This window comes from Salmo trutta, unplaced genomic scaffold (assembly GCF_901001165.1).
Source record: "Salmo trutta unplaced genomic scaffold, fSalTru1.1, whole genome shotgun sequence".
Classification (NCBI taxonomy): Eukaryota; Metazoa; Chordata; class Actinopteri; order Salmoniformes; family Salmonidae; genus Salmo; species Salmo trutta.
This window is the reverse complement of record NW_021823330.1, coordinates 1-27,010: the sequence shown is the minus strand read 5'-3', so window position 1 is coordinate 27,010 and position 27,010 is coordinate 1. Positions and strand designations below refer to the sequence as shown.

At 44.4% G+C, this 27,010-nt stretch overlaps 1 protein-coding gene and 3 long non-coding RNA genes across 6 annotated transcripts; all 4 read right to left on the bottom strand.

Moving 5' to 3' along the window:
* Window positions 1–479: 479 nt before the first annotated feature.
* hmmr (hyaluronan-mediated motility receptor (RHAMM)) lies at window positions 480–17,718 on the bottom strand. 3 transcript variants are annotated; one of them, XM_029748651.1, is made up of 20 exons: window positions 17,532–17,718; window positions 16,964–17,068; window positions 15,190–15,275; window positions 11,752–11,829; window positions 11,372–11,560; window positions 10,954–11,040; window positions 10,500–10,611; window positions 8,699–8,764; window positions 8,532–8,605; window positions 7,532–7,614; window positions 6,974–7,341; window positions 6,482–6,618; window positions 6,198–6,400; window positions 4,382–4,489; window positions 3,627–3,839; window positions 2,912–3,532; window positions 2,578–2,644; window positions 2,213–2,389; window positions 1,828–1,966; window positions 480–1,061 (listed from the first exon to the last, which is right to left on the bottom strand). In XM_029748651.1, the coding sequence occupies exons 1-20, from the start codon at window positions 17,575–17,577 to the stop codon at window positions 1,048–1,050; spliced, it is 2,973 nt and encodes a 990-aa protein (XP_029604511.1). In that variant the 5' UTR covers window positions 17,578–17,718; the 3' UTR covers window positions 480–1,047. The 3 variants fall into 3 exon arrangements, with proteins under 3 accessions (XP_029604511.1, XP_029604512.1, XP_029604513.1); XM_029748652.1 differs by having other exon boundaries at window positions 6,974–7,342; window positions 7,542–7,614; XM_029748653.1 differs by lacking the exons at window positions 16,964–17,068; window positions 17,532–17,718 and adding an exon at window positions 15,566–15,605.
* On the bottom strand, window positions 7,950–8,519 carry LOC115190166 (uncharacterized). Its single transcript, XR_003877122.1, has 2 exons — window positions 8,246–8,519; window positions 7,950–8,131 (listed from the first exon to the last, which is right to left on the bottom strand). It is a non-coding gene; the product is annotated as an uncharacterized LOC115190166 (long non-coding RNA).
* Window positions 17,719–17,866: 148 nt separating the features above from the next.
* Window positions 17,867–20,815, bottom strand: LOC115190167 (uncharacterized). Its single transcript, XR_003877123.1, has 2 exons — window positions 20,571–20,815; window positions 17,867–20,286 (listed from the first exon to the last, which is right to left on the bottom strand). It is a non-coding gene; the product is annotated as an uncharacterized LOC115190167 (long non-coding RNA).
* Window positions 20,816–23,332: 2,517 nt separating this feature from the next.
* LOC115190168 (uncharacterized) lies at window positions 23,333–24,753 on the bottom strand. Its single transcript, XR_003877124.1, has 2 exons — window positions 24,456–24,753; window positions 23,333–24,116 (listed from the first exon to the last, which is right to left on the bottom strand). It is a non-coding gene; the product is annotated as an uncharacterized LOC115190168 (long non-coding RNA).
* Window positions 24,754–27,010: the final 2,257 nt, after the last annotated feature.

Here is a 27,010-nt window from a genome sequence, read left to right as displayed (position 1 = left end):
GGTAAAAAACAGTCAGGCAAGACAAAGGGTCCAGAGTGTGATGTGATTGCAATCCTAGAATGCTCTCTACTGGCTACAGAGGAGTGTGGCTGTTGATGTCAGGAGATGAGCAGCAGAGCCATGCATTTTGAGAATTGAGACGTGAATTTACAAACGCACCACATTAAACATGGGGAATATAAATAATATCTAACTGAATGCCTAAAATCTGAACAATACTCAAATATTTAAGATGGCTCAGCTGTAAATATATGGCTCTGACGAGCAGGTACGCTGGTTCACAGTAGTGTCTGATCGTATAGGAGTTCATAGGTATGGGACGTTTAACACAACTGGTTTTTTCATTTAAAAAAGTTTCCCCCCCATTTTTTGGTGAATGAACAGGCCCATGTCAGGCAAGGGTAAGGTATAACAGTAATTTCAACAGGCTTGTATGGGATGACCCCACTGGGATCCTTATCAAAAACACACTCGCTACATTTATTTAAAACAATCCTCCTGCTTCTCTCAGTGTGAAGGAAAAGAGAACATTTGGGGCTTTATTTACAAGAGTCAGTCTGTTAGAAGAAAGTAAAAAGGTAAAACAGTGAAAAGAGAGAAGTTACATTCCCATCTTCTGGAAATAAGATGGGAATGTCTAATCAAAACTGTTGATTAGACAAAACAAAAAAAAACTTATAATGAATAGAGCTAAACATGTACAGTGTATTTGCATTACACACAACTGTATGTTAGGTTGAAGAAAAGCAAAACATTGTGCTTAATATGAATGCTGTAGCAAAAGAATGACGGGCATGTTTCATGCCGAAACTGACATAATCGCTCTATAAGATGGAAAAATAAAGGCCTTTGTTTCTCCTAAAACATATACAGGGTTACAAACACCCCCACCCCCCTTATAGATTCATCAAGTAGCTTTTCAGAGCATTTGGTTTCAAATGAGAAATAAATATTACGCATGATCATGACCTCTTGACTCAGTAGGAGGTGTCCTGTTCAACCAGGGCAGTTGGTGCTTTCTATGAGGGTCTGTCCATTGTCTAACTTTCAACAGCGGTTTCCTAAAAGAGATTAGAGTTAGTTGCAGCATTTTCCTTTGGGACGGTCAAATGTCCGTACAGAGTTTTACCCATATATACTATTTATCTACAGTATCCATATGTAATAAGTAACTAATATAAAAAAAAGGCACCATGTCCGTAAAATGTATGTATACGTAACAAAATGTTTGTCCTCTGATGAGGGGTACATTTCAGGTTTAAAAAAAGCTTCAGAAATTTGCAATTTCAACTCAAATTTCAGACTTGATTATCCCTAACAAAAAATGTATCAGCCCCTACAAAAATGTCCATTAATTATAATCCACATTTCCTGTTGCTGCAGGATTATTTTCCCACTATAGCAATCTAGCTCAAATTTAGACCTGACATCTGTAGCTAGCTATCTTGAAATGTTTAACTTTGTAAAAGCTAGATATACCCTACGCAAACAGGCATTAGTGGACATTTGTCAGTTCTTGGGTAGATTCATCTAGAAAAAGCATTCATAAAATACATGAACATTTCTCCCATGAGCAAAAAACAGCTGTGTGTCACAGGTTGGGCCAAGTTGTTGTAAGTTCACTATGGGAGCACAAGATGAAGACAGGCAGAGTAGAGAGGTGATGCCATTGAAAGACAACCTGAACCAACTGCCATGCAGCCAATGTGATTTATATTCATCAGGATATTTTCTGTCGGACAATGTTCATGTGACAGTTTCTATGTCTTTAAAAATTGGCCAAAAGCTGTCAATTACCCGCTAAAAGAAACGCTGGTGTGTACTCACCCTGTCTGAGAGGTGCGGCAGCAGGCTGCTCGTTCTCCTTGCTGTCCTGGTGGCTCAAGGCTTTGGTGGGGTCAACCCTGCGTTGGGGCTGGCCTCCCTTCTTCTGACGGGACACCTGGGCACGCAGCTTAGACAGCTCCTACACACACACACACACACTTTACAATCATGTCTGACTGTAGTACACCCAAAAAGCTTTTAGCAACACCCATTCCCTTCGTGGATTTAAAAGAAGTGGATATATGAAAACAATGGTGAAACTTCTACTCTACAATTTGGTGGTAACTAAAGTGTGTATTGCTATAACCATATTTTGTTAACTCCAATCAATATAGCCCATGCTTCTACAGTATTTAAATCTGTAAACCAGATGGAGGCATCTGACCTGTTTGAGAGAGACGTTCTCATCTTTGAGCTTCACCACGTGTCTGATCTTCTGTTTCTGGTTCTGGTGGCCAAGCAGACGAGCGTAGGCGTCCGCGAGCCGGGTCAGCTCCTCCTGGTTCGCCCCATTCTCGTTCAGCAGCGCATCCCGTTCCGCAGCAAACCCATTCAGCTGCTCCTGCAGGGCCAGACCAACCGGAGGAAGAGATAGGGGAACATAGAATTTGAAACAGTCAATGATGTGTGTACCCCTTCTACTCATATGGGGGAATATACATGACCATTGGCAGCAACACAGAAGAAAACGCAGAAACTACATTTCCCATAATGCAGCAGTGGTGACCCCTTGCCTCTGTTGTGACTGACCTGGAAGGGCTTGACCTTAGTGTAGAGCTCCTCGTACTGTCTCCTCCAGTGTTCCGTCTCTGCATCACTGAGAGAGGAAAGGACAGAGTTGGAACAGTGTATTGAGAGCCTATCCTTTGGTGTTATAATACCATTGTCTTCTACTTGATGATCTGGGCCAGTACTCAAAGTCTCAGAGTAGGGTGCAGCTCCAGGCTCAGTTCCCCCCTGTCCATGCAATTGTATTTATTCATTCATCTGAAAGGTGAAACTGATCTAAGAACAGCACTCAGACAGTTCATGAATACAGGCCCTGATCTTCACAGCCCAGTCAGTGATTCCTGGTCCTCCTTACCTCTTGTCCTGAATTGCCACCAGCTGTCTCTGGTAGTCTCTTCTCTGTTCCTCCATCTCCCACTGGAGAGAAACCTTCTCCTGGACAACTGGGTCTACCTGGCTCTGGAGAGAAACCTTCTCTTCCATCAGTTCTACCTGGCTCTGGAGACTCGCTCTCTGTTCTTCTGCCTTTATCGGTCGGTTGTTTATTAGTTCTACCTGGTCCCGAAGGCCCCGTTTGTCTATTTCGAACATTTCCACTACTGTTTTCAGATCATCCCTCTCTTTCTCTACCTCCTTCATGTGGTTCTCTAGACAGGGCAGATCTTTCTTTACCTGATCCTCCAACTGGTTGTGAAGGCTCAGTTTCTCCTTCTCCACCTCTCCTACCAAGCACTGAAGAGCTAGCTTCTCCTCCTCTACCACCTCCACCCGTCTCTCTAGCCTCCCCACCTCGTCTGACATCCATTGCTTCAAGTCTCTCCTCTGCACCTCCCTCTCTCCTTTGTCCTGTTCCAGTAGCCTTTGAACCTCCTCTTTCTCCATCCTCTCCTCCTGCAGCCGTCTCTGCAGCTCCTCCTCAGCCCTCTTCATCTCCTCATCTCTCTGAGCTAGACGAGTCTGTGCCGCCAACAGCATTCTAGGGGGGGGGGGGGGGGGGGGGAGAAGGGAGAGCGTCAGAGGTTGCACATTCAATCACCAGATATTGAGAAGAATCCTTATGATGAGCTCACCTTGCATACTCCGCTCTTGCTTTCTCCTGAGCCTGCTGGTCAGCTAGATGTTTCTCCTGCTCCTCCAGCATCTCCTCCCTCACTTTCTTCACCTCCACCTCTTTACGCTGATTCACTCTCTCCATCTCTTCTTTCATCTGCTTAGTCACCCTCTCCACCTCCTCCTCCAGCGCTCTACCCCTCTCCTCTGCTCCTTTCAGGGCCTGCCTGGAGCTGGTGGAACAAAATACACATTTTGAAGTCTTAAAGCCGATTTATGCTTGATCCGGGGATGTGGTGTGGAGGCTCCGTACGGAGAGTGTGACAATTGCAGAGCCTCCGGAGGCCAAATCAAGCTCCTGTACGGCGATGCCATGCATCTCCCGCCAAACAAATTGCAATGCAGAGGGCTTCGTATATCTCCGCATTGGCAATAGGTGGGGGCGGTACGTCCTGTATAAACACAAACTCACTTCCTCCTAGACAACAGCTCTTCTCCACTTCACGAAGCACCAGAAGTATGACTGCCCTGAACTGGCATTAATGCTGTACTGACACTGCAGAATCCGATTGACCATAAATCAGCTTTTACAGAGCCATGACTGCTAATACTTTAACCCAAAGTTAAAAAGGGACAACTGACTTAAAATGCAGTTTCAGATGTTTTCATCCATCAAAAGTTAACTTCAGTGAAACAAGAGTGAAAGTGTTTTTTTTCCCCTTGTGAAAGAGTCCCTTTAAACAGATTAGCATTGGACAACAGGTCAACTCCGTACCTCTCCAGTTCAGTGGCCAGGTCTCCTATCTTGCTGAGGGAGGTGGAGTGCTCCTCCTGCAGCCTCCTCATGGCAGCAGAGTGTACCTCCTGCATGTCACTGTTCCTCCTGGATGGAGATACAACACACAACATTGAAAGGAACAGTTTGATTAAAGGGGAGGTGCAGAATTCCTAATCACATAACAGGACTCGACATTAACACTTGTCCGCTTTCCCGGGACAAGAAAAAAATAAAATAATTGTCAGGCAAGCAGAATATAGATTTAAGTTGCCCGAATGGACAAGTAAAAAAATAAAATAGCAATATCAAAAATATACTCTAATTATTGGATCAGATCGTCCTCCGGATGCAATGTTTTAAGCAGTGTTCTTTCTCCCAATTTCTGTAGACCGCGTCAGAGTAGAATTGTATTGCATTGACAGGCACAAGCGGTCTTTATCAATCCCCAGGGGCCGGCCGGTTGCACCAGCTGGTCGTAAGCCCTTCTATAAGCTAAGCCTAGGGGTGAATTCTAAGCCTAGGGGTGAATTCTATGCCTAGGGGTGAATTCTATGCCTAGTAGGGAGCAGGCATAGAGTGTTAGATTGGGACCATCATCATCATGACATGCATAGAAAAGAATAGCAATTTATATTTTCAAAAGCACGCGAGTCTCAGGTTTATATTTCACAACTTCCGTAAGCTTTTGGAGATGCATATGAGCGAGTGAACAGCTAATAGCCTACACTTGATTTAGGCTACATTAGGAAGCTAAATGTTTCAGATCAGTGATACAGTAGACAAGCATATCGTAGTTAGTTACCTTGCTTAGAACTAGCCTACCTTAACACTCCCGAGTGGTGCTGCGGTCTAAGGCACTGCATCGCAGTGCTAGAGGGATCACTACAGACCCGGGTTCGATCCCAGGCTGTGTCACAACCAGCTGAAACCAGGAGACCCACGAGGCAGCGCACAATTGGCCCAGTGTCGTCTGGGTTAGGGAAGGGTTTGGCCGGCCGGGATGTCCTTGTCCCACTGCGCTCTTGCAACTCCTTGTGACGGCCGGGCACATGCAAGCTGACTTCAGTCGCCAAGTGTACAGTGTTTCCTCCGACACATTGGTGCGGCTGGTTTCCAGGTTAAGCAAGCAGTAGTGCAGCTCAGCAGGGAGGTGTTTCAGAGGACGCACGACTCTCCACCGTCGCCTCTCCCGAGTCCGTACGGGAGTTGCAGCAGTGGGACAAGACTAACTACCAGTTGGAAATCACCAAATGGTGGAGAAAAACAGGTAAAAAGTGAAAAAAATGCTAAAAAAATTCCCATTTTCATCCTTTATTAATTAAATGTGACTATTTTATAAAGACATGAAAAGTATTTGGTTGTAATGTTTATGTTGCAATATTTTGTTGGCTATGAAGGGTGGCCAACCATCCTCCAGGAGAGCCTTAAAGGGGCAGTGTTGTATTTTGAGACAGGCCTGAATATGCAAAGAAGCCAATAAACAGATTGAAGCCTACATTTGTCAGATTTTCTATAGTAATAACAATGGACTTCAAGTGAGTCCTAGCAGAAATTATGTCATGGACCTTTTGGGGGGGGGACAAGTGACTCGAGCTTTCAGTCAAGCCCTGCATAATGAGTAACTATTTTGTATGCAAAGTCGTCGATTCAGTTCAGTCTGACTGCAGCTAAACCTGTAGCTAAACTCCACGGCAACTCAAGCCAACCAACTTCTCTTATTTGAAACACTATTTCAAAGAATGTTAAAAACAAAGCCGACAGAGCGCATTTCATTCACGTTTTCAGTTCCGCTTTACACTTCCAGACTCCTCACCTGTCTAGCAGTGCTCTGGTCTCAGTCAGCTCTCTCTCCAACTCTGTCTTCTCCTGTTGGAGACGCTGTAGGGCCTCCTCTCTCCGCTCCTCCTGCAACTCCAGAACCGACAGCTCTCCTAGAGCCTCCTCCAACTGTTTCCTCTCCTCCTCTGTCTCCTCCTTCACCCTCTCCAGCACCGAGGCCAGGGAGGCTGCATGCTCCTGGGGAGAACGAGAGGAGAGTCAGATGTAGGATTTTAATGGGTGCCATATTGGATTCAAGTCATCCCCAACACCACTAACCTTTTCCTGCTTCAGCTCCTCAGCCAGGGAGGTGTGTGTCTGCTCCAGCTGCTCCTGCACCTCCTTCTCACTTCTCCTGTTCTCCCGCAGGAGGCTTAGCTCTGCCTTCAGCTCCTCCACTCTCCCCTGTCTACTAACTAAAGACAGATACAGACACTTGGTATAGAGCCCACACAGATAACAGCAACCTAGGCACTTGGTATAGACCCCACACTGATAACAGCAACCTAGACACTTGGTATAGAGCCCACACTGATAACAGCAACCTAGGCACTTGGTATAGAGCCCACACTGATAACAGCAACCTAGAGACAATTCCCCAAAACCTGACCCTTCAGGAAAACTGGAAAAGGGTAAGATCAGAAATTCCTGATAAATCTGCTTCAGTTCCCATTAGACCCATTCTTTCAGATCTACAAGGAACCATCAAGAAGAGTCTAGTACTTCAGGGTATGTCAGTAATATAATTAGGGACTAGGATTGTTTGTGTACCTCTCTCCTCCTCCAGGATCTTGCACTTCTCTTCCAGGTGAGCTACCCTCTCATCCAGCTCCTCCCCTGTCCTCCTCAGCACCTCCCTCAGCCGCACTAGCTCCGCCTCTTGCTGCCGCACTACACTCTGGGAGTCAGACACTTCCTGGTTGGCCCCCTGCATCTGCACCTCCATCTCTCCTAATGCCTTCTGGGAGGACATCAGCTCCGCCTCTCGCCACTCTAGAAGCTTCTCAGTCTCCTGCAAAGTATCCCGGGAAGCCTGCAGGTCCTGCTGACCTTTCTCTGACTCCTCCTCCTTCTGACGGAGAGTGTTCTGAGAGTTTTCGAGCTCCGCGGTGCACTGCTCAAGTTTCTGCTCAAGATGGCTGAGAGAAAAGGACATGGTGAGAGATCAGGTGTTTTTGTTTTGCATGTCAACCAATACAACTTGGAAACTGATGTCATCAATTTCAACAGACAGAAATATAGGAAGAGGTCAAGAGGACAGAAAAATAAACCCTGAATTTCAATGATTCTGAAAGAAGTTGTTCTGGGAGGACATGTGCATTTGCTCACCCCAGTTTCTCCAGTTTCTGCTGCTGAGACTCAGAGATGCTGTTCACCATCTCGGTCTTCCTATGAAGCTTCATACGCAGATCCTAAGGAGACAACAGCATGTTATAACAGCCACAATTATAATTATTTTCTGTCTACGTTGAAAACCCAATGTAAGCATGATCATGGACCAGTCAAGTAGTTTCTCCATACACATTTCTTCCCTCAGTAAACAGTATGTTTAACAGGCTCCCAAGTGGCGCAGCATCTCCGAGTTATTGGCGTAAATAAAGGTTAAATACATTTTTTTTTAAATGTTAGTATTTCATCCCTTGTTCCCTCCCTCCACACAGCTCTAAGCATCAACCTCTCCTTCCTTCTATCCTTCCCTTAAGCTCTCCCCTCCCCTATAAATTGGAAACATTCCCTTTAATTGAGATTTTTTTTTTTTACCATTCCTCTCCCTTACCAAATGGTTTGTCCTGTCTGAACTAGTTTCATTTGGCTTGCTTTGTGTGTGTTTCTCCTGACACGTTTCTTCCCTCAGTGACCAGTATATTAGTACCTGGATGTGTGTCTCTCCTTACATGTTTCTTCCCTCAGTGACCAGTATCTTAGTACCTGGATGTGTGTGTCTCTCCTTACATGTTTCTTCCCTCAGTGACCAGTATCTTAGTTCCTGGATGTGTGTGTCTCCTTATACGTTTCTTCCCTCAGTGACCAGTATCTTAGTACCTGGATGTGTGTGTCTCCTTATACGTTTCTTCCCTCAGTGACCAGTATCTTAGTACCTGGATGTGTGCGTCTCCTTATACGTTTCTTCCCTCAGTGACCAGTATCTTAGTACCTGGATGTGTGCGTCTCCTTATACGTTTCTTCCCTCAGTGACCAGTATCTTAGTTCCTGGATGTGTGTGTCTCCTTACATGTTTCTTCCCTCATTGACCAGTATATTAGTACCTGGATGTGTGTGTGTCTCTCTCCTTACATGTTTCTTCCCTCAGTGACCAGTATATTAGTACCTGGATGTGGTCGTTGGCTGTGTCCAGGTAACCCTGAAGAACATTGACCTCCTCTCTCAGCTCCTGGATCACAGCTGAGAGACAGGGATACAGCACATGGTTAGAATCATGCCATCTAAAGGATGAATTATACAGAGGCTGGGAGAATGGACACAAACACAACTTACCTTGCAGCGTATCCATATCATTCTCCAGCTCCTCATTCTGGACTTTGATGTCATGGTGGAGGTCCTCTGAAAACAAAACATTACATTTAAAAAACATTTTTTAAATAATGTTTTTAGTCCAACTAAGCCAGGTACTGTATTAGGGGTAAGGAGTCAACCCAGGCTTGTTTTACTATTTTAAAACCTGTTGGGGCTAGGGGGCAGTATTTGCACGGCCGGATAAAAAACGTACCCGATTTAATCTGGTTACTACTCCTGCCCAGTAACTAGAATATGCATATAATTAGTAGGTTTGGATAGAAAACACTAAAGTTTCTAAAACTGTTTGAATGGTGTCTGTGTATAACACAACTCATATGGCAGGCCAAAACCTGAGAAGATTCCATGCAGGAAGTGAAAATCTGATTTGTGGAATCACCTTCAACACTTTGCCTATGAAACACACCGTGAGTTAGGATTCATTTAGCACTTCCTAAGGCTTCCACTAGATGTCAACAGTCTTTACAAAGTGGTTTGAGTCTTCTCCGGTAAAAACTGACCGAACGAGGGGCCTGGAAAGTTGGTCATAGAGGGAGGGCCATTACTACTATGACGCGGGCGCCCGTGAGTACCCTCTCGTTCCGAAACGTTTAGTAAGACAATGCAATCGTCCGCCTTGAATATTATTGAAGCTTTGATTGAAAAAGGCCCTAAAGATTTGTTATACAACGTTTGACATGTTTGAACGAACGTAAATATATATTTTTTTGCACATTCGTGACGACAAGTCCCACGCGCCTCGTACATTATGAGTAGCCTTCGGAACGCGCTAACAAGAAGGAGCTATTGGGACATAAATTATTAACTTTTTCGAACAAAACTACATTTGTTCTGGACCTGGGATTCCTGGAAGTGCCTTCTGATGAAGATAATCAAAGGTAAGGGAATATTTACAATAGTATATTTGATTTTAGATGGTTCCAAGATGGCGCTAACCTGTATCGCCTAGCCTATTTTTCTGAGCATAGCACCTCGTTTATTGCAAAGTGTGATTTCCCAGTAAAGTTATTTTAAAAATCTGGCAATGCGGTTGCATTCACGAGATGTTAATCTATAATTATTTGAATGACAATATTACATTTTAACAATGTTTTCGAATAGTAATTTTGTAAATTGTAGCGCTGATTCACCGGAAGCATTTGAGGGAAAATATTTTCTGAACGTCACGCGCCGATGTAAAATGCTGTTTTTATATATAAATATGAACATTATCGAACAAAAAATGCATGTATTGTGTAACATGATGTCCTAGGAGTGTCATCTGATGAAGATTGTCAAAGGTTAGTGCTGCATTTAGCTGTGTTTTGGGTATTTGTGATGCATGCTAGTGGCTTTGAAAATGGCAGTGTGATTATTTTTGGCAGGGTACTCTCCTAACATAATCTAATGTTTTGCTTTTGCTGTAAAGCCTTTTTGAAAATCGGACAACTTGGTTCGATTCAGGAGAGGTGTATCTATAAAATGGTGTAAAATAGTCATATGTTTGAGAAATTGAAGTTATAGCATTTATGAGGTATTTGTATTACGCGCGACGCGATTCCACTGGCTGTTGACTAGGGTGGGATGCAAACGTCCCACGTTGCCCAGACAGGTTAATGCATCTCTTCATTTTAAATTGTGTTCATCTTTCTCACCTTTATTAGTTTATTTGTTTAGAACTAGATTTTGTTGGTAAGAAATGTCCTGTATAAAAAACATTTCATTGATTGATAAGCATTAGGCAGGTTAACGATGAGGTGTCAGTGAGGTCAGGTGGTCTCACCCAGGTCCTTGTTCCTCTCCCTCAGGGCGGTGAGTGTAGCTCTGGCCGCCTCCAGGTCTATCTCCAGCAACTTCACCTGGCCCTCTGTACTGATCTGGAGGAAACTCAGCTCCTGATAGGACAACAACTGTCAGTCACTCAACCATCCATACTACACCTGCAGGAAACTCAGCTCCTGAACAAAAACACAATATCAGCTCACACAATAATTTAGAGAGAGGTATGTGTAAGGCCAACACCACTAGATAGACAGGATAGTAAATGGTGTGTGAACAGGGCCACTTTCAGTTTGCCAAACCTTGCAGATTGAAATGCAATGAATAGAGCCAAACCTCGCAGATAGAAATGCCATGAATAGAGCCAACGTAGTAATTTATTTGACATATTATTATGTTCTACACAGCATATTTGAATCAATATTTGAACACTTTGGGTAGTGCTGAACGCGTCATACCTTGTCATTGACGTCTAATTTGTTTCTGGCCTCCATCAGCTCCATAGACAGAGACTGGATCCTCTTCTTAGTGATGTCTGCAGATACCTGGTGGAACACAACACAATCAGCCATTTACAAAACAAGGTACAAACAGGGGGGGTAGTAACCGATAATAGTATTGGTTTTGTCAACTAGACCCAGATAACCCATAACCAGTTTATACCTTTTTAACCCTGCAGTTAAAGACTCCTGCTTTAAGTTGGGCCAGTTTCCCAAGCACAGATTAAGCCTAGTCCAAGACTAAAAAGCATCCTTAAAAATGGAGATTCTCCATTGAAATAGCTTTTTATTTCAGCACTTGGCCAAATCTGTTAGGAAAGCAACCCATTGAGTTGAGCATACCAGCATTTGACTCTACCATCAAACACCACACTACCTTGTTCTTGAGGAACTCGTTAGTCTTCTTGAGCTCAGCCAGCTGTCTCTCCAGGGTGGTGACGTTAGCTGCCAGACCAGTCTTCTCCCTGACCGCAGACAACAGCTTGGCCTCCACCTTCCTCAGCTCCTCCTCCAGGGTTACCAGGCGCCTGTCCTGCTCCCCGCGCTGCTGCACCAGGGACCGGATCTACAGGAGGGAGGGAGGGAGGAGACGGGGTCACAGCAGCTGTGATAACTGGAAAACCTTGTGTCCACATCCATGATAAATCTCTTGTCATTTTCATTTAACTGGTAACACTGACAATGTATGTATGCTATTGGGACAGACAAGACAATATTTTTTTTTTCTCCTCAAACCAGTCTGTATAACTAGGCTACCTCTTTCTCCAGGAGTTTCTGCTGTTTCAACTGCATCGATAGGCCGCTCTTGTCTTTCTTTGACATGGACCCATCAACCTGGGTGAAGGAGGAATGGAAGAATGAATTGCAGAGGGCCATTACATTAAGGTTCGAGGGACAGTTCAGGATTTTGGCAATGAAACCCTTCATCTACTTTCCCAGAGTCAGATGAACACATTGATAAGAGAATTATCTAATAAAGGTAAATGAATCAATAAACCATGATGAATTATTAGTCATACAGCATTGTTAATGAATAAACAATGTAGTGATCGATTGGTCTGATTAGTTCCAGAAAGTCCAGGAACCACTGGAGAGGGAAAGAAATGTGTGTATGTAATTAGTGTAGAGAGCAGGGGAAAGATGGTAAAGAGAGTAAAACTTCAAAGGGTTCCTAACCTTGAGGGAAAGGAACAGGCTGAGCTAGGTAGTGATAAACAGTGTGAGAAGTCAATGGGGGATGCAGGTCACCAACAGTTTGTGTGTAAATGCATGTGCATTAGAAAGCAAGAACTATAAAATTACTGTTTTGTTATCCTGACCTCAGAATGTTCTCTGAATAAAGCTACAGAAACCTTTTGCAGAAAGCTGAGTCCTTGCCTAATTATTTAACCCATTGTCTTACAAACCTTGGGCATTAGTCAAGGTGAATTGATTATTATCATCAAGATATCAAATTATTCTAACACACATGGATTCCATTTTTATGTCAAAGCATTCAGTTTGAAGTAAGCTGCCAACTAGAATTAGTGCTATTGCTAACTAGCGTTATCACAAGGACTGGAAGTCTACGGGAACAGCTAGTATGGGAAAAACTATCATGCTAGGTGTTCCTGTAGAATTTCAGTCATTGCGCTAACACTAGTTAGCATTGGCTTCCTTGATACATACTGGACAGACAAAAATGGTTTACATGATGTTATCTGACTCTGGGGAAGTAGATAAAGGGCTCCATTGACAAAATTCTGAACTATCCCTTTAAAGCACCAGGGGTGTATCCATTAGACGGATTCTGTTGCAAAACATTTTGCAACAGAAAACGTTTCGCAAGGATATTGCTGCCATATTGCTGCCAGAGCATCTGCTAAATTACATAAATGTAATGTAAAATGCAAGGAAAACAAGTTTCTATTTGACAAATTCAGTTAGGTCCCTCCCAGTTTCATTGCATTTGCTTCCATTTAGTTCCAAGAGTAAACTTTTAAATCTGACAAGATTATCTTGATGATGTGGCTGTGCCAACCAGGGACGATGTGTTTATTATGTGAACACCAGCTTACTAAAAAGTAGGTTTGAATGACACTGAGGGGCAGTGTTTTTACAGCTAATGCCGGTTTGCCTGAGGCTGATGCCGTGCAGGTGTTTGTACACATGCATATACACACACTCATTCAAATAAACACATACAAGAACACACACATACAGTCGTGGCCAAAAGTTGAGAATGACACAAATATTAATTTTCACAAAGTCTGCCTCAGTTTGTATGATGGCAATTTGCATATACTCCAGAATGTTATGAAGAGTTACCAGATGAATTGCAATTAATTGCAAAGTCCCTCTTTGCCATGCAAATGAACTAAATCCCCCGAAAACATTTCCACTGCATTTCAGCCCTGCCACAAAAGGACCAGCTGACATCATGTCAGTGATTCTCTCGTTAACACAGGTGTGAGTGTTGACGAGGACAAGGCTGGAGATCACTCTGTCATGCTGACTTGGTTCAAATAACAGACTGGAAGCATCAAAAGGAGGGTGGTGCTTGGAATCATTGTTTTTCCTCTGCCAATCATGGTTACCTGCAAGGAAACACATGCCGTCATCATTGCTTTGCACAAAAGGGCTTCACAGGCAAGGATATTGCTGCCAGTAAGATTGCACCTAAATGAACTATTTATCGGATCATCAATAACATCAAGGAGAGGGGTTCAATTGTTGTGAAGGCGGCTTCAGGGCGCCCAAGAAAGTCCAGCAAGCACCAGGACCGTCTCCTAAAGTTGATTCAGCTGCGGGATCGGGGCACCACCAGTACAGAGCTTGCTCAGGAATGGCAGCAGGCAGGTGTGAGTGCATCTGCACGCACAGTGAGGCGAAGAATTTTGGAGGATGGCCTGGTGTCAAGTAGGGCAGCAAAGCCCCTTCTCTCCACGAAAAACATCAGGAACAGACTGATATTCTGCAAAAGGTACAGGGATTGGACTGCTGAGGACTGGGGTAAAGTCATTTTCTCGGATGAATCTCCTTTCCGATTGTTTGGGGCATCCGGAAAAAAGCTTGTCTGGAAAAGACAAGGTGAGCGCTACCATCAGTCCTGTGTCATGCCAACAGTAAAGCTTCCTGAGACCATTCATGTGTGGGGTTGCTTCTCAGCCAAGGGAGTGGGCTCACTCACAATTTTGCCTAAGAACACAGCCATGAATAAAGAATGGTACCAACACATCCTCCAAGAGCAACTTCTCCCAACCATCCAGGAACAGTTTGGTGACGAACAATGCCCTTTCCAGCATGATGGAACACCTTGCCATAAGGCCAAAGCGATAACTAAGTGGCTCGGGGAACAAAACAGCAATATTTTGAGTCCATGGCCAGGAAACTCCCCAGACCTTAATCCCATTGAGAACTTGCGGTCAAACCTCAAGAGGCGGGTGGACAAACAAAAACCCACAAATTCTGACAAACTCCAAGTCAGGATGTGGCCCAGAAGTTAATTGACAGCATACCAGGGCAGAATGCAGAGGTCTTGAAAAAGAAGGGTCAACACTGCAAATTTCATATAATTGTCAATAAAAGCCTTTGACACATGAAATGCTTGTAATTATACTTCAGTATTCGATAGTAACATCTGACAAATATCTAGAGACACTGAAGCAGCAGACTTTGTGAAAATTAATATTTGTGTCCTTCTCAAAACTTTTGGCCACAACTGTACATGTAATAGTGCCAGACATGCACACAAAAATATACAGTTGGCATTGCTGTTATGATTTTAGTTGTCCTTGATGTCCTTTTTGTTTTGCATTGTTTGCTGTTTTCTTCTGTCTTTCTTTTTTCTCTTTAGTTCATTTTCTTGGTTGTTGGTGCATTGGGGGGTTCTTGGGGGTGGGGAATGGAATGAATTGGATATTTTTCTTCCGGGGGGGGGGGGGGGGGGGGGGGCTCGAATGGTTGAGGGACAGCTATTGGGGAACTGTGTGTGTGTGGGGGGGGGTCTTGGAGGGTTCAGGTTCACATTTTTTGGCCTGGTGGGAGATCTGTCAATGTGCCCTTGAGCAGGGCGTTGACCCTGGATGCTTCTGTGTGTCGCTCTGAATAGGAGTCTGTTGGATGACTGGTGTGGTGTAGTTGTTGAGCGGCTTCACTGCAAGTATATTGTATGTTTCAGATATTCAATAAAATAAAAAAGAAACACCAACTTACCAGGCCATCCACAGACATGGTCCTACGCACAGCCACAGGTGACATGGGCACATCTTTAGAAGGAGATGGTGGTGGGATGAAAGGAGCTGAATGGAGAGAAAAGGGGAACGGTGAAATTACAATGGTGTAGAAAGTAAAAACATCTAGGCTGTACACTACCTGTCAAAAGCTTTGGAACACCTACTCTTTATTTTTACTATTTTCTACATTGTAGAATAATAGTGAAGACATCAAAACTATGAAATAACACAGAATCATGTAACCAAAAAGTGTTAAACAAATCAAAATATACTTTATATTTGAGATTCCTCAAATAGCCACCCTTTGCCTTGATGACAGCTTTGCACACTCTTGGCATTCTCTTAACCAGCGTCACCTGGAATGCTTTTCCAACAGTCTTGAAGGAGTTCCCACATATGCTGAACACTTGTTGGCTGCTTTTCCTTCACTCTGAGGTCCGACTCATCCCAAACCATCTCAATTAGGTTGAGGTCGGGCGATTGCTGAGGCCAGGTCATCTGAGGCAGAACGCCATTACTCTCCTTCTTGGTAAAATAGCCCTTACACAGCCTGGAGGTGTGTTGGGTCATTGTCCTGCTGAAAAACAAATGACAGACCCACTAAGCCCAAACCAGATTGGATGGTGTATCGCTGCAGAATGCTGTGGTAACCATGCTGGTTAAGTGTGCCTTAAATTCTAAATAAATCACAGACATTGTCACCAGCAAAGCACCCCCACACCATAACACCTCCTCCTCCATTCTTTATGATGGAAAAGACACATGCAGAGATCATTCGTTCACCCACACCGCATCTCACAAAGACACGGCGGTTAGAGCCAAAAATCACAAATTTGGACTCCAGACCAAAGGACACATTTCCACTGGTCTAATGTCCATTGCTCGTGTTTCTTGACCCAAGAAGGTCTCTTCTCATTGCTGTCATTTAGTAGTGTTTTCTTTGCAGCAATTCGACCATGAAGGCCTGATTCACAGTCTCCTCTGAACAGTTGATGTTGAGATGTGTCTGTTACTTCAACTCTGTGAAGCATTTATTTGGGCTGCAATTTCTGAGGCTGGTAACTAATGAACTTATCCTCTACAGCAGAGGTAACTCTGGGTCTGCCTTTCCTGTGGCGGTCTCATGAGAGCCAGTTTCATCATAGCGCTTGATGGTTTTTGCGACTGCTTTTGAAGAACCTTTCAAAGTTCTTGAAATGTTCCGTATTGACTGACCTTCATGTCTTAAAGTAATGATGGAATGTCATTCTCTTTGCTTATTTCAGCTGTTCTTACCATAATATGGACTTGGTCTTTTACCAAATAGGGTTATCTTCTGTATACCCCACTACCTTGTCACAACACAACTGAAAGGCTCAAACGCTTTAAGTAAAGAAATTCCACAAATTAACTTTTAACAAGGCACACCTGTTAATGTAAATGCATTCCAGGTGACTACCTCATGAAGCTGGTTGAGAGAATGCCAAGAGTGTACAAAGCTGTCAAGGCAAAAGGTGGCAATTTGAATTATCACAAATAGAAAATATATTTTGAATTATTTAACCCTTTTTTGCTTAGTACATGACTCCATGTGTTATTTCATTGTTTTGATGTCTTCACTATTATTCTACAATGTAGAAAATAGTAAAATAAAGAAAAACCCTTGAATGAGGAGGTGTTCTAAAACTTGACAGGTAGTGTAGATCTACTGTTAAAAGAGTTATTTGGTATGAGATTTAAGAGTAGAGCTTCAGTTGTCTGACAGTTGAACTCACCACCACTGGCCTTGAGCAGTTTGAAGCGCTCTGACCGGTGGAAAGAGGCAGGTCCCTTCACCTCTCCTGGTTTCAGCTCGTATGTGCCCGGTGCTGGGGCGCAGCCTGGACAAAACATGATGAAAACAAGAATTAGGTTGCGTTTACACAGGAAGCCCAATTCTCATGTGTTCCTCAATTATTGTCAAAAGTGAGAAAATTTGTGAGAAGAAAAAAATCTGAATTGGGCTGCCTGTGTAAACGCATTGGCATGACTATCAACATAGGTATCCAATTAACGTTAGTTAACATGTCATGGCATGTAACGTTAGCTACCGTAACCGACGTGGAATTGTTTTGCCCTTTGCTTGGTGGACTGGAGTAACGTTAGACATCCCTGCATTACGTTTACGTTAACTAGCTAGCTAGTTAGTAAACAATTGTATACAAAATATTGTTGGATAGCTACGTTAGCTAGCTAAAACGTTAGCTGCTTTAAGTAGCCAGCTAATCTAGCTAACGTTAGCTAGGCCAAAGAAAGCAACGTTAGTTGGCTAGGTTTGCTCAGCTAAATCATTATTTAACTCACCGATGTTTTCATTAAATCGTTTCACTGGAGCTCTTGAAAAAGACATGGCTTAAGTTTGGACGAAATTGTTCGCTAGTTTAAAAGTTATAGCGACGCACGAAGAGTTCTAACGCACTGACTCAAATTGAAAACACCAGTATCAACACGTAAGGTGTCCCGCTGAAATTTCAAAACTAGCAACGTCATAACGTTGAAAAAAGACGACAGGAATTTAACCAATCAGAGCAGAGGAAACGAGACTTCCGCCAGCGCACACTGACTTCTGATACATAGCGGATACACTGTAGCCATCTTCAAATGCATACAGAATGTACACGGTCATACATGATTCTTAGTACATTTTCAGTTAACACATTTTTTATTTCATGGAAATACAATTTCATTTCCTTTTGCAGGACCATTCGTTGTACATCTTTATATTCTCTTTTACTCCTTTTTTTGTATCTCAAAACATGTTCACTTATACAACAATATCATGAACAAAAACCTGTCACAAACGTACCCTTGACAATATATCTCTCTTCTTGTCATGCTAACATTTTGGAAAATGATGCACTGATAACTTTTACTTATCAATAGATTCACCCATTCAATGAACATTAAGGTGTAGTTGTGTGAATAAAGATAATAAAAAGGACAATGGAACAATTACAGGAAACTAAACTTAATTTTGTTTTTTTATTCAAACTGAAAATGTGGTCGCTCCTTCATGGGTGTAACAATTAACTTTCCTTCATAAGAATAAAAACAGGGTCAAAAGACTTTGATAACACTGCTAAAGAAAAAAAATACAACAATATAGAATATTGAATATATTTAGGAAATTGCCCTCTCTCGATCTCGAAAAAAAAATCCTATAATATGGAATATTTAATATATTTAGGAAATCACCCTCTCTCCATCTCTTGTGTGTAATTGGTACCTAAACAGCGAAAATGCAACTTCTTGATTCCTTTAAGTCTTCTTCTATAGAGGGAATGAACTGTACAGGAGTTGGATTGGTCGTGTGATCCTACCAACATCTTCCATTCACTCTCTGAACAAATCTATCTAATACAGTAAAGTCATCCTGGTCTCTTTTGTTCTTTGACAACCAAGAATTATTTCTAAAAATTTTTTTTACTCTGGAAAAAAAAACAAAAAAAAACACAGCGCAGATGAAGATGTTGTCAATAATTTCAAAAATGGTAAACAATATCACTGTATTAAGCGCACATACAGAATATAAAAATGTTCAATAAACTGACAAGACAGAGAGAAATCAAAAAGTAGGTGAGGATTCTCGTCAGTAGAAGAGGCAAGTTATACCAAGGATGAAAAATGTAATTATCAATAATTAATTAAAAACAATAACAATTACAACACTCAACACTTCTCTTTTTAGTTCAACAGTGACATTTACAACGGAGAATGGAACTGAATAAAAATTATACTCAGAGGCTAAAACCCCCCAAATAAGTGAAAAATAAATAAATCAACTATGAAAAGCAGTCAAGTGTCCTTGTTATGCTATTTGAAACTGTAGGGTTGTGTGAGGGGAGAAGAGGTGAGTTGTGGCTAACTACTCCTATGACAATGGTTTACTAAGCATGGGTATGTCCAGGGAGATGTTGTCTGCATCCAAATGGCACCCTATTCCTTATAGGAGCTGGTCAAAAGTAGTGCACTATATAGGGAATAGGGTGCCATTTGGGACATACCCATGTTAGCTTCTGGGATGAATTAATGGACAGCTTGACTTGTGTGATGATCATATTATGGATGTTATGGGGGGAAATGCCACTGATGACTTTGGTGTAATTAAGTATCATCATAATACTTAGCACCCGTGTGGACTTCATTAAGCAATTCAATAAAATGGCCGTTAGGATTGCTTTCGTACGTCATCTACGAAATAATAATCTCAGGTTATAGGTCATTTCAGAATCAGATTATTTGTATGCGTTGAGGTTTTGGAGATTATTCCAGCATATCTATCATCTTTTATGTAGGTTGATTGTTGTTGCTTACTAAATGGTTTCTCAGAGGTATCTGATAGACTGTTGATTGTGACTAGAGGGGAGACAGGGCATTACTGCAGATCTGTAACCATTCAGGATTGGCAGTTGTGTATTACTGAGCCCATCCATGTGGCATATAGCTCTAGTGACAAGAGAAGGGATGCTGAGTCTGGGTGTGAGAGTCACATGGGTTGAGAACAGAAAAACTAACATCTGAAAACACCCACTCCTCTAAAACTAGACTGTGGTTATGGGCCTAAAATACTCAAACTTCAGAAAACTCAGTTTGAGATTTACACTTTTTAATGGGCGCCATGTTGACACGAAAAGTTCCAAGACAGTTGCATTCTAGAATGCAAATTGGAATGTCATTGGTATGGAAAATGTGGTGCCAAAATGGTGTACAGTCAGACAGAGCTCTGGAATTCTAAGGCTCTGAGAGTCTGAGTACAAGGCCAAAGAGAGGCAGACTGTGTGGTGATGATTTGGGTTGGTGCGTGTGTGTATGTGTAGTTTGTGGGCTTATGTGTGTAGCTTATGTGTGGCTTATGTGTGTAGCGTGTGTTTGCAGCACGTGTGAGTTCTTCTCAGCATGTTGTGGCCAGGGACTGGTGTATAGGTGGCTGGAAGCAGCGGACATGCTCCACGGTGGAACTGTCCGTCTCCACAGCCTTCATGTACTTGTTGAGGATGGCAAAGATCTCATTGTTCAGGATCTGGTACTTCCTGATGCGATCAGCCATCTTCTTCAGCGGCTGTAGATAGAGAGAGAGATAGAGAGAGAGAGAGAGAGAGAGATAGATAGATAGATAGATAGATAGATAGGGCTTGAATCCAATGATAAAAGTAAAACCACAGACCAGGATTGTAGAAGCCAAGGACTTGCCACCATAAAGACGGTGAGCTTCCTCTTCTCATATCAAACAAAACAAATTGCCAGCAGTTGACATATCTCTTAATCCATTCTGTCATCCTACCTCTGTGTTACCATGCTGGTTAAAACAAAGCAGATGTTTGCGTAGTGTCAGTGGGTACCCACCACGTTCTTGATGATCTCGTCCTTGCCGTCCTGCCTCTGCACCTTGAGCAGATGGTAGCAGAAGTCAAAAAGGTCGAAGCGGCGCTGCTGACCCAACAGCACGATGATGGAACAGCCTGCCCAGTTCAGCCCGTCACCAAAACACTGCCTGCAGAGGATATGCACAGGAACTTAGTAAGTACTTTGTATTTGTAGAAAACGCTTTACAAATCAAGCTCAGTTGATTGAGTAGAGATTGGTTTATCTATTACCGTAAATGTACACTACACTGCCCTGAGAGGACTACAGTAACACACTCCTTACTGTGTGAGTACACTGCCATGCCCTCTACAGTAACTCACTTCTTAATGTGTGAGTACGCTGCCATGCCCTCTACAGTAACTCACTCCTTACTGTGTGAGTATGCTGCCATGCCCCCTACAGTGAGTCACTCCTTACTGTGTGAGTACGCTGCCATGCCCCTACAGTAACTGACTCCTTACTGTGTGAGTACGCTGCCATGCCCCCTACAGTAACACATTCCTTACTGTGTGAGTATGCTGCCATGCCCCTTACAGTAACTCACTCCTTACTGTGTGAGTGTACGCTGCCATGCCCCCTAAAGTAACTCACTCCTTACTGTGTGAGTACGCTGCCATGCCCTCTACAGTAACTCACTCCTTACTGTGTGAGTACGCTGCCATGCCCTTTACAGTAACTCACTCCTTACTGTGTGTGTGAGTACGCTGCCATGCCCTCTACAGTAACTCACTGCTTACTGTGTGAGTGTACGCTGCCATGCCCCCTACAGTAGCTCACTCCTTACTGTGTGAGTGTACGCTGCCATGCCCCTACAGTAACTGACTCCTTACTGTGTGAGTACGCTGCCATGCCCCCTACAGTAACACATTCCTTACTGTGTGAGTATGCTGCCATGCCATCTACAGTAACTCACTTCTTACTGTGTGAGTACACTGCATTGCCCTCTACAGTAACTAACTCCTTACTGTGTGAGTATGCTGCCATGCCCCCTACAGTGACTCACTCCTTACTGTGTGAGTACGCTGCCATGCCCCCTACAGTAACTCACTCCTTACTGTGTGAGTACGCTGCCATGCCCCCTACAGTAACACACTCCTTACTGTGTGAGTATGCTGCCATGCCCCCTACAGTAACTCACTCCTTACTGTGTGAGTACGCTGCCATGCCCCCTACAGTAACACACTCCTTGCTGTGTGAGTACGCTGCCATGCCCCCTAAAGTAACTGACTCCTTACTGTGTGAGTACGCTGCCATGCCCTCTACAGTAACTCACTCCTTACTGTGTGTGTGAGTACGCTGCCATGCCCTCTACAGTAACTCACTCCTTACTGTGTGAGTATGCTGCCATGCCCTCTACAGTAACTCACTCCTTACTGTGTGTGTGAGTACGCTGCCATGCACTCTACAGTAAATCACTCCTTACTGTGTGAGTACGCTGCCATGACCTCTATAGTAACTCACTCCTTACTGTGTGAGTACGCTGCCATGCCCTCTACAGTAACTCACTCCTTACTGTGTGAGTACGCTGCCATGCCCTCTACAGTAACTCTCTCCTTACTGTGTGAGTATGCTGCCATGCCCTCTACAGTAACTCACTCCTTACTGTGTGTGTGTGAGTACGCTGCCATGCCCTCTACAGTAACTCTCTCCTTACTGTGTGTGTGTGTACCCTGCCATGCCCTCTACAGTAACTCACTCCTTACTGTGTGAGTATGCTGCCATGCCCTCTACAGTAACTCACTCCTTACTGTGTGATTATGCTGCCATGCCCTCTACAGTAACTCACTCCTTACTGTGTGTGTGAATATGCTGCCATGCCCTCTACAGTAACTCACTCCTTACTGTGTGAGTATGCTGCCATGCCCTCTACAGTAACTCACTCCTTACTGTGTGTGTGTGAATACGCTGCCATGCCCTCTACAGTAACTCACTCCTTACTGTATGTCAGTGTACGCTGCCATGCCCTCTACAGTAACTCTCTCCTTACTGTGTGAGTACGCTTCCATGCCCTCTACAGTAACTCACTCCTTACTGTGTGAGTACGCTGCCATGCCCTCTACAGTAACTCACTCCTTACTGTGTGTGTGTGAGTATGCTGCCATTCCCTCTACAGTAACTCACTCCTTACTGTGTGTGTGTGAGTACGCTGCCATGCCCTCTACAGTAACTCACTCCTTACTGTGTGTGAGTGTACGCTGCCATGCCCTCTACAGTAACTCCTTACTGTGTGAGTACGCTTCCATGCCCTCTACAGTAACTCATTCCTTACTGTGTGAGTACGCTGCCATGCCCTCTAGAGTAACTCACTCCTTACTGTGTGTGTGTGAGTATGCTGCCATGCCCTCTACAGTAAGGAGTGAGTTACTGTGTGTGTGTGTACGCTGCCATGCCCTCTACAGTAACTCACTCCTTACTGTGTTTGTGTGTACGCTGCCATGTCCTCTACAGTAACTCACTCCTTACTGTGTGTACACTGCCATGCCTTCTACATTAACTCACTCCTTACTGTGTGAGTACGCTGCCATGTCCTCTACAGTAACTCACTCCTTACTGTGTGTACACTGCCATGCCTTCTACATTAACTCACTCCTTACTGTGTGAGTACGCTGCCATGCCCTCTACAGTAACTCACTCCTTACTGTGTGGGTGAGTGTACGCTTCCATGCCCTCTACAGTAACTCACTCCTTACTGTGTGTGTGTGAGTACGCTGCCATGCCCTCTACAGTAACTCACTCCTTACTGTGTGTGTGTACGCTGCCATGCCCTCTACAGTTACTCACTCCTTAATGTGTGTGTGAGTACGCTGCCATGCCATCTACAGTAACTCTCTCCTTACTTTGTGAATACGCTTCCATGCCCTCTACAGTAACTCTCTCCTTACTGTGTGAGTATGCTGCCATGCCCTCTACAGTAACTCACTCCTTACTGTGTGTGTGAGTATACGCTGCCATGCCCTCTACAGTAACTCACTCCTTACTGTGTGAGTACGCTGCCATGCCCTCTACAGTAACTCACTCCTTACTGTGTGAGTACGCTTCCATGCCCTCTACTGTAACTCACTCCTTACTGTGCGAGTATGCTGCCATGCCCTCTACAGTAACTCACTCCTTATAGTGTGTGAGTACGCTGCCATGCCTTCTACAGTAACTCTCTCCTTACTGTGTGAGTATGCTGCCATGCCCTCTACAGTAACTCACTCCTTACTGTGTGAGTACGCTGCCATGCCCCCTACAGTAACTCACTCCTTACTGTGTGAGTATGCTGCCATGCCCTCTACAGTAACTCACTCCTTACTGTGTGAGTATGCTGCCATGCCCTCTACAGTAACTCACTCCTTACTGTGTGTGTGTGAGTACGCTGCCATGCCCTCTACAGTAACTCACTCCTTACTGTGTGTGAGTGTACGCTGCCATGCCCTCTACAGTAACTCTCTCCTTACTGTGTGAGTACGCTTCCATGCCCTCTACAGTAACTCACTCCTTACTGTGTGAGTACGCTGCCATGCCCTCTACAGTAACTCACTCCTTACTGTGTGTGTGTGAGTATGCTGCCATTCCCTCTACAGTAACTCACTCCTTACTGTGTGTGTGTGAGTACGCTGCCATGCCCTCTACAGTAACTCACTCCTTACTGTGTGAGTATGCTGCCATGCCCTCTACAGTAACTCACTCCTTACTGTGTGAGTATGCTGCCATGCCCTCTACAGTAACTCACTCCTTACTGTGTGTGTGTGTGAGTATGCTGCCATGCCCTCTACAGTAACTCACTCCTTACTGTGTGTGTGAGTATGCTGCCAAGCCCTCTACAGTAACTCACTCCTTGCTGTGTGAGTACGCTGCCATGCACTCTACAGTAACTCGAACCTTACTGTGTGAGTACGCTGCCATGCACTCTACAGTAACTCACTCCTTACTGTGTGAGTACGCTGCCATGCCCTCTATAGTAACTCACTCCTTACTGTGTGAGTACGCTGCCATGCCCTCTACAGTAACTCACTCCTTACTGTGTGAGTACGCTGCCATGCCCTCTACAGTAACTCTCTCCTTACTGTGTGAGTATGCTGCCATGCCCTCTACAGTAACTCACTCCTTACTGTGTGTGTGTGAGTACGCTGCCATGCCCTCTACAGTAACTCTCTCCTTACTGTGTGTGTGTGTACCCTGCCATGCCCTCTACAGTAACTCACTCCTTACTGTGTGAGTACGCTGCCATGCCCTCTACAGTAACTCACTCCTTACTGTGTGATTATGCTGCCATGCCCTCTACAGTAACTCACTCCTTACTGTGTGTGTGTGTACCCTGCCATGCCCCCTACAGTGACTCACTCCTTACTGTGTGAGTACGCTGCCATGCCCCCTACAGTAACTCACTCCTTACTGTGTGAGTACGCTGCCATGCCCCCTACAGTAACACACTCCTTACTGTGTGAGTATGCTGCCATGCCCCCTACAGTAACTCACTCCTTACTGTGTGAGTACGCTGCCATGCCCCCTACAGTAACACACTCCTTGCTGTGTGAGTACGCTGCCATGCCCGCTAAAGTAACTGACTCCTTACTGTGTGAGTACGCTGCCATGCCCTCTACAGTAACTCACTCCTTACTGTGTGTGTGAGTACGCTGCCATGCCCTCTACAGTAACTCACTCCTTACTGTGTGAGTATGCTGCCATGCCCTCTACAGTAACTCACTCCTTACTGTGTGTGTGAGTACGCTGCCATGCACTCTACAGTAAATCACTCCTTACTGTGTGAGTACGCTGCCATGACCTCTATAGTAACTCACTCCTTACTGTGTGAGTACGCTGCCATGCCCTCTACAGTAACTCACTCCTTACTGTGTGAGTACGCTGCCATGCCCTCTACAGTAACTCTCTCCTTACTGTGTGAGTATGCTGCCATGCCCTCTACAGTAACTCACTCCTTACTGTGTGTGTGTGAGTACGCTGCCATGCCCTCTACAGTAACTCTCTCCTTACTGTGTGTGTGTGTACCCTGCCATGCCCTCTACAGTAACTCACTCCTTACTGTGTGAGTACGCTGCCATGCCCTCTACAGTAACTCACTCCTTACTGTGTGATTATGCTGCCATGCCCTCTACAGTAACTCACTCCTTACTGTGTGTGTGAGTATGCTGCCATGCCCTCTACAGTAACTCACTCCTTACTTTGTGAGTACGCTGCCATGCCCTCTACAGTCACTCACTCCTTACTATGTGTGTGAGTATGCTGCCATGCCCTCTACAGTAACTCACTCCTTACTGTGTGAGTACGCTGCCATGCCCCCTACAGTAACTCACTCCTTACTGTGTGAGTATGCTGCCATGCCCTCTACAGTAACTCACTCCTTACTGTGTGAGTATGCTGCCATGCCCTCTACAGTAACTCACTCCTTACTGTGTGTGTGAATATGCTGCCATGCCCTCTACAGTAACTCACTCCTTACTGTGTGAGTATGCTGCCATGCCCTCTACAGTAACTCACTCCTTACTGTGTGTGTGTGAATACGCTGCCATGCCCTCTACAGTAACTCACTCCTTACTGTATGTCAGTGTACGCTGCCATGCCCTCTACAGTAACTCTCTCCTTACTGTGTGAGTACGCTTCCATGCCCTCTACAGTAACTCACTCCTTACTGTGTGAGTACGCTGCCATGCCCTCTACAGTAACTCACTCCTTACTGTGTGTGTGTGAGTATGCTGCCATTCCCTCTACAGTAACTCACTCCTTACTGTGTGTGTGTGAGTACGCTGCCATGCCCTCTACAGTAACTCACTCCTTACTGTGTGTGAGTGTACGCTGCCATGCCCTCTACAGTAACTCCTTACTGTGTGAGTACGCTTCCATGCCCTCTACAGTAACTCATTCCTTACTGTGTGAGTACGCTGCCATGCCCTCTACAGTAACTCACTTCTTACTGTGTGTGTGTGAGTATGCTGCCATGCCCTCTACAGTAACTCACTCCTTACTGTGTGTGTGTGTACGCTGCCATGCCCTCTACAGTAACTCACTCCTTACTGTGTTTGTGTGTACGCTGCCATGTCCTCTACAGTAACTCACTCCTTACTGTGTGTACACTGCCATGCCTTCTACATTAACTCACTCCTTACTGTGTGAGTACGCTGCCATGTCCTCTACAGTAACTCACTCCTTACTGTGTGTACACTGCCATGGGCCTTCGACATTACCACTCCTTACTGTGTAAGTACGCTGCCATGCCTCTACAGTAACTACTCCTTACTGTGTGGGTGATGGTAACGCTTGCCATGCCCTCTACAGTAAACTCACTCCTTACTGTGTGTGTTGAGGTACGCTGCCATGCCCTCTACAGTAAACTCAACCTTTTACCCCCTCTACGTTACTCACTCCTTAATGGTTGTGGTGTGAGTACGCTGCCTGCCCTACAGTAACTCACTCCTTAC